Source organism: Cupressus sempervirens, chromosome 5 (assembly GCF_028749045.1).
Source record: "Cupressus sempervirens isolate cs-2001-9-10 chromosome 5, ASM2874904v1, whole genome shotgun sequence".
Classification (NCBI taxonomy): domain Eukaryota; kingdom Viridiplantae; phylum Streptophyta; class Pinopsida; order Cupressales; family Cupressaceae; genus Cupressus; species Cupressus sempervirens.
Genome location: NC_143122.1, coordinates 611,478,782 through 611,486,914, shown reverse-complemented (window position 1 = coordinate 611,486,914; position 8,133 = coordinate 611,478,782). Strand labels below are relative to the sequence as shown.

Below are 8,133 nucleotides of genomic sequence, written 5' to 3'. Positions count from 1 at the left end.
TTAATATTAATACAAAAAAAATATTTGCATTAAATCATACTCCATTTTCCACAATACACTTCATACATTTTGAACCAATATTTACATTACAAATGCAATATTAAAGAAACCCCTTGAAAAATAATAACATTGCAAGAGCTTTAAATTTTTATTAGAAATAACAACAAAAAACCAAGTACAAAATATGCAAAGAAACAAAAAATCATTACGGGTGAAAGAATATCGTTTAAAAGGTTAAAAAATAAAAAATAATTAAACATGAAACAATACAACCAGTAATGCACATTAAGATACTAAAAAATTAGTTACAAGTACAAAAATAATAGAAAAAGTTAAAGGATATCACAACCATCCCAAATTGGGAAGACGATCAAGAACAATTAAGCATTAGCATGTTCAAGGTTCAAAAATAAAATTAAAAAACATTGTCACCAATTCTTGTTTTGAAAAAATAATTTAAGATATGCTAAAAGACATATGTACAATTTTTCAAGTGATATATTTTAAGAAAGACATTAAGAAAGAATTTGGTGTGAACTAGTAAAATCTACAAATTCTAAATTAACAAACTCACTTTGCTGAACATGTAATGTTGAAATAAGGCACTTCATGCTTCTCAACTATGCTACACCATACAATATCAAAACCAACAAGCAATTGAAAAATGTATAAATGATTAATGCAATTAGAAGAGTGACTTGTTTCACTCAAAATTGAATTTGCCCAAATTTGGGAGTTGCCATACAAAATATCTCAAATGAGTCTAATTAGTCCTACAAGTAATGCTCTTGTTGACATGAACATTATACAAAAAACACTACTACTATCAATTGATAACACAACAAGAATTGTGGTCTCTTTCAAAAGATGTTTGGAATATGAGTACAAATTCAAATAGGACACAATACAACCAAAAATTGTTATGCAAGTTCTTGACCAATTGACAAATATAATACAATACAAAATGCAGTGTTCACAATTGAATAAATATTTGAAACAAGCTTTAGAAAACAATGATTGTAGTGATGAAAATAGTGAGCTTAGGAGAAGTGACAATGACGAAAAGGTATCAAATACCAAACAGATGAAAATTTCATTCATAAATTCATTATATCTAAGTATATTTAGATTAGACATGTTTCAAATCCTCATACTTTCATTCCATCTAAATCCCTTTAATTCTATATGACTATTTTTTACATCATCTAGTCTCATCCCTTCATAAACTAGCACACTAATCATAATTCAAATTATATATTATAATTCAAACTTAATAAAATTAAATTCTACACTTAATGTTCCTTCACAACTTCCTTAAAAATGAAGTCATAAATCTTTGAAAAAAAAAGAAATAGTATTATATCTTTGAATATAATATTTTCATTAAATTCATTTTCTTTTAATTTTTAAAACCTCACTAAATTTGTTTTATTTCTATTTCTGAAACTTCACACTTTTTTCCAGTTTACATTTGAGTAATCGTTGATTAATTTTTATACTTCAACATATTTTAAATTTTGAAAATTTAAGATTTAGAAATTAAAATCATAAATAGGAGATCAATCTTCCAACAAAAAGAATGAATGAGTGAAACTAATAAAATAGATGTTATCCTAACCATTCCAAGAAATCAAACACAATACAAACTTTTAAGATAAAACCAAAAAAAGAAAATTAGAAACATTCGAAGATACTAAAACAATCACATCAAATTTGGAATTTCCGTAAGGATCTATCTACCATTAATTAACAGGATAAGAAATGACTTCCAAAGGGGCTATGCACCATTATTAACAGTACATGGTGCAAAGGGATCATTCATATAATTCTCAAAGTAAATCTCCTCACTTGCCTGTGCCCTGTAATATTCCACAACCCCACTGTGTTCATCATGTATATGGGCCATGATATTCCCAGATGATTTACAGCATTTGCCACAACAATTCTCTTTACAAACATACTTGATCTTAATATGTCCATCTCTCCTCTCTTTTTCCACTACGGTAAAGTGGGCACACAATTTACTGTTAACCAACATTTCCATCTTTTCTTTTCCCAAAGAGAGAAGCGAAGGATCCCTGGCTTGCAACCTCTTCTGCCACACTGAATCCAAACTCTGTTCAACATTAGCAGCTGCCAGATTTATTTCCTCTCTAGTAACTAAATCCTTGCCTATATCAGTCATTCCATAGTAATGGATTCCATGAACATCCCACAAATATGTAATCACCACATTCAGAAGCTCTATCCCACCAAGAGTCCCACTGCTCTCATCTCGGTTTTTTACAGGGACAAACTGGGCAAAATACCCATCTTCCCCAGAGGAAAGCAGAAGGTTTTCATGAATGCCCTTCTCTGCATCAAGCTTAGCAATGAGGCAGCGCGCCTGGTTCAAGTCCTCCAAATGTGTCACAGCATTTCCAAGTAGGTTACATTCCAAGAGCATCAAAGCACCATTTTGAAGATCTCTGAAGAAGTTTTCTGCCAGGGCATTTGCATATTCATTCCTTATGTTAATGGCGGTTTCTATGTGGGAAGGATGGTACATATCTTTTAATCTCTGCTCATCTTTGTGAGCAGCGAAAAATCCCTTTTTGAGCTGGTGCAGGTAGGGTTTGTACCTGCTGTGTGCTTCGTCCGGTAATATGTTGATATCGAGGCCATCAATAAAATGAATGTAAAGTAACAATGGACATGATCGATCATACCGTAATATTGGGCGTTGATTCCTTGTCTCCGAAGGGCAATTTCTTGTAGACCTTGAAACGTACTCATGGCGATGGAGATGCCTGCCGTATCTGTCTCGGCTTCTGCTGCAACAATGTGTTTCTCTGGACTGGGGTTCTATTGGGGTTCGATCCCGTGACCGCCTTTCATATGAAGATGATATGGATCTGTGCCTGCTACGGTAATGGTGGTGCCGTTTCCGGGGAGGAGAGTGGGAATGAGAAGATCTGTGGTAATCTCTTGAGGTGCATTAATATTCTAGGGTTTAGGGTTGGGTTTATTATTACAATTAAGGTTAGGATTTAGGATAGGATTATAGTTAGGGTTTAGGGTAATAGTTGGGGTTGGTAGGAATTAGGATTAATCTAAGGGTTGGGGTTGGGTTTAAGACCAAGATCACGGTTAGTTTAAGGGGTTCATTTTACATAGTAGGTAGGATTATGTTTAGATATAGGAATTCATTGAAAAATATACTTAGGCGAGGAGTTATTATTAGGTTAGGATTAGGGATAGAATAAAGGTCAGAATTAGAATTTGGATGAGTCCCATACACTAGAGGGAAGAAGTGTAAAGAAAATAATCTCTGATGATGATTGGTGGTCCATAATGAGGTAAGAAAATTGTTGTTGTTGATTTAACAAAATTCTATTTTATTTTGGCATTTGTTCATTTTATTATTTTAGAATTAATGCAATGCTACATTTGGCTCTAAATGGTTAGTCATGGGCAAAACCTTGCTACTATGTAATTAGATGTTGTTGATATGAGGTAAGAAAATTGTTGTTGATTTAACGAAATTCTATTTTCATAAAAGATAGTATGAAAATCGAGAATAAGACTTTGATCAACTGTAATATAAATTATTGAAGATGGTAGAATAGGAGTCAGTAGGTATGCCCCATGTTGAGGATTTGTAATCTCTAATTATTTTATTAAGCAAATATAAAGGCCATACCAAACAAATATACTATAAATGATTTAATAAATATAAATCTCAAAAAAATTAACCGATGGACTATATGTGAAAAATTTGTTGGATTTCTAATTCTTCAATTCTCCTTGATGCTCTCTTCAAATGAACCATCTCTCTTTTTATATCTCTGATTGCAGGAAACATTACATCTTTCACTAGTATTGTCTTATTTTGAAGGGCTACATCTCCTTGTGATCAAGCACTGCCTTTGAATATTGTCTATTTAATTCTAATCATAGTTCATGAGGGATCATAGCTTGTAGATGCATTTCAGTAGTAGTTGGTAATCATATTTTGTTTAAAGTAGTAGCTGCCAGTGATGTACCATTCAGCTGGAGTTGGCTCTTGTATATGTAGTGAATTAACACATGAGGTCAAATATTAGTACATGTCAAGTTTTTATAGACATTTGATTGGAAACTTGTTCAGGACCCATCTGGCGTGCTCCCTGTAGAACATGTTCCATTGGACAAGAATTTGTGATTGCGTTTTGAGAGAGAAAATATTGCACAACAAATTGTGTGCATCAAAAATAATTTTTCAACCAAGCCCAACAACTAAAGAACACATGTCCATCTGGAATCATGATCAAATGTGTACAGATATGTATTTTAGTCAATGAAAAGTACACATGTAAAGATAATACTATTGCTAAAGCACTTATGATTCAATCAATTTAATGGAAGAAAACCTTGTAGTATTTTATGTATCATTACCAATTTCTTAGATCACCATGTAAGCCTAATCAGACAAGGTAATTCCTCTCGTAAGTACTCAGATAGATTTCAGCATTGGCATTATTCTTATTTTCTGATCTACAGTTCATTTGGACCAGTTAGATTTTGAAATACAAAATTTATGCAACTTGTTCCATTGGATTGCTATTAAATTTAATTCTGGCGCCTACTTTTTATGTAATTATAAGTCTGGGATTTACAATAGGGGCTCGGAAGACCATTACTGCTACATGTTCTTAACAAATTTATATGGCCATTAATAGAAGAATACTTGCATGCTAGTTAATTTCTGTTATATTCTTTATTGCTGTTACTTTAGACATAGATTCTTTTCTAATCTGTGCTCTATTCATGTCCTTCAAATTTCAACCTGTAACAATTTATTATAAAATATTTATTATCTTTATTTCGACAGTGATGACTATATGCATGTTTGGGATCGTGGAAGTCTTGCTTCTCAAGTCATAAAGAACATTTTCCAATACCATTTATTTTGTCTATCTTTTTCTTGGTGCTTGCTTCTTATTTGGACACTTGAATGTAAAAAGTAACTTGCTTCAAAAATTGGTTTGCCCTCTATATCAAACTCTTCACCAGTTAAACTAATGCTCTGATGCCACCTCCACTCCACATTACAACAACGACGCCTATAGTAATGCTCTGATACCACCTCCACTCCATATTACAACAGCGATGCCTATCAGCTGTATGCTTGGACCCTATTGTGCTACAAGTGCTAGTATAAGGCTTTTATAAGATGTATAGTGAGGATGTTGGTTAATCTGGCATATATTTAATATATAAATTATTAAGGTGTTGAATTTTTTTGGTTTAATATTTTAGGGTCTAGGGTTGGGTTTATTATTACAATTAGGGTTAGGATTTAGCATAGGATTATAGTTAGGGTTTAGGATAATAGTTGGGGTTGGTTGGAATTACGATTAATCTAAGGGTTGGGTTAGGGTTTAGGGTTACATTTTACATAGTAGGTAGGATTATTATAGATATAGGAACTCATTGAAAAATATACTTAGGCTAGGAGTTATTATTAGGTTAGGATTAGGGATAGAATAATGGTTAGAATTTGAATTTGAATGAGTCCCACACACTAGAGGGAAGAAGTGTAAAGAAAATAATCTCTGATGATGATTGGTGGTCCATAATGAGGTAAGAAAATTGTTGTTGTTGATTTAACAAAATTCTATTTTATTTTGGCATTTGTTCATTTTATTATTTTAGAATTAATACAATGCTACATTTGGCTCTAAATGGTTAGTCATGGGCAAAACCTTGCTACTATGTAACCAATGTAAGCATTAGATGCTCATAAAAGCTAGTATTAAAATTAAGAATAAGACTTTGATCAACTGTAATATAAATTATTGAAGATGGTAGAATAGGAGTCAATAGGTATGCCCCATGTTGAGGATTTGTAATCTCTAATTATTTTATCAAGCAAATATAAAGGCCATACCAAACAAATATACTATAAATGATTTAATAAATATAAATCTCAAAAAAATTAACCGATGGGCTATATGTGACAACCCTTAAAATTACTTTTTAAATGGAAAATCTGTTGTGTATTTTATCAATTTTCATCTCATTCCATTTTTAATTCTTATTTTTTCTATTTGTTTAATTTAATTAACTACTATTTAACTGTAAAATAATGAGATATGTATAGATTATTTAAATATTTCTACTTATTTAGCTTAATTAGCTATTATCTTTATGGTTAACTCTTATTTTTAAATTTATTTATTTAACTTAATTAATTAATTAGTTATTATCTCTACTTTTAACTGGTGTTTTTCTTCTTGTTTATTTAACTTTTGATTGATGTTAATTTTAGTTTTTAGGTCATTTTAATTTAGTTTTTTTATATTAGAAATAAGGAGATAAAAAATACAAGAGATCGCAGAATAACAGAGTTCAGAGGCCAAGCCTCACACCTTCAAAAATGAAGTTTATACAAACGAAACAACAAAACAAAAACATAGACCATGACACCAAGAAAAGCACAACAACCTAGGTGTCCACCCAAGCCATCCAGCCCAAGGGGCCATCCATCCAAACCACACTATTCGGATCTTGAATTTGATTCCGCATGTAAATAATCTCACTAGAAACATTTTAATTTAATTTTTTACTTTAAATATTAATGTTTAGTTTAGAAAATAGGATATTTGTAGAAGCACCATTATTTTTTAATATATATTTTAATATACCTGAAATTATTATTATTATTTTAAAAAAATGATTATATTATTAATGTCGATAGGCATTCTATAATGGCAAAATGGGTGGAGTGGGATATATATTTTAATATTCTTGAAATTATTATTTTTAATTTTTTAAAAATGATTATATTATTAATCTCGATAGGCATTCTATGGGTGGAGTGGGATGGTGTGGACATGCTAATGTTAACTTTTATTCTTCTAGATTAAATTTGAATGTCAAAAGTTTAAATCTTATTATAAACATAATATAATTTTTAAAATAACTTAATAAATACCACATAAAATTTTTTTTTAAATTATAATATTTGGAGATATAAATCATCCATTTTTTTAGAAACTAAAATAAAAAGCTTAAGTTAGTAAAAAAATAAATAAATGGAGATAAATGAAATATATATAATTTTAGACATAATAAATTAAATTTTAATTATTATTAGCATTTCTTTAGATAGATTTATCTAGATATTTATACTAGTTGATATATTTAAGTCGAAAAACTTTAAATTAGTTTAGTTTTAAATTTTGATAATTATTTTAGTTTACTTTTTACTCTTTATTTATACATGCTATTTTTTTCATGTTATTATTATTATTATTATTATTTATAATAGATTTTTAATGGAAAGATTTTTTAAGATGATAATTTATTAGTATATGATAAATTAAATAAATACATTATATTTATTTAGTTTACTAAGAAAATAAATTTATTGCGATTAAAAAATAAAATTTAATTTAATTTAATTTATGCACATTAAATTATACCTATAAAAAAAATTATTAAGCATATATTAGCTCATCGTTGAAAACATAATTATATGGAGCCTTCAAAATAGTGAAGAGTAATGAATAATAAAGGCACTAGCTCATTTGGTTGAGAGTAAAGACTTGAGGCTGTAGGTTACCCCATGGTCTCGGGTTCAAACCTCTCTCTACGATTAACTAATGGGACAACTATATGAGCCTGTTACCCCACTCGCCTCTTTTGAGCACTGGATTGGGTTGCGAGGATACCTCTATGTTAGAATTAAAAATGTTAAGAAAATTCATAAATTCTTTATGATGAATATCATTGATTGGGCAGTTTTTAAAAATAATAATTTATTGATTAAAAAATAAAAAATCATATAAAACTAGTTAAAAAGACAAATATAGATATAAATATAAATAAAAAATAGAATGCAAGATACTTCGGAGGATGCTTGGATGCGGCGAGCATTAGATGCAAACTCGGTCTGTTGTGCAGTAACGAGGAGGATATTTTCTCCTCCATGTGGTTTGATCTCTTTTCCGTTCTCTTTGTTTTTTCTATTGCCAACTTTGTTCTTTCCATAGTCATTTCTTTTATTTCTTTCTATCCGATTTTTGTTTTTGCGTTTTGCTGACTTCTTATATGGAGGTGTAACCAATCCCTTCACCCTTTAATTCCTCGATCACTGCCCTCATTGTT

At 30.2% G+C, this 8,133-nt stretch overlaps 1 protein-coding gene across 1 annotated transcript; it reads right to left on the bottom strand.

Moving 5' to 3' along the window:
* Window positions 1-1,777: 1,777 nt before the first annotated feature.
* Window positions 1,778-7,593, bottom strand: LOC149557373 (serrate RNA effector molecule-like). Its single transcript, XM_089830247.1, has 2 exons — window positions 7,589-7,593; window positions 1,778-2,954 (listed from the first exon to the last, which is right to left on the bottom strand). Exons 1-2 carry the CDS (start codon window positions 7,591-7,593, stop codon window positions 1,778-1,780), a joined length of 1,182 nt encoding a protein of 393 aa, XP_089686373.1.
* Window positions 7,594-8,133: the final 540 nt, after the last annotated feature.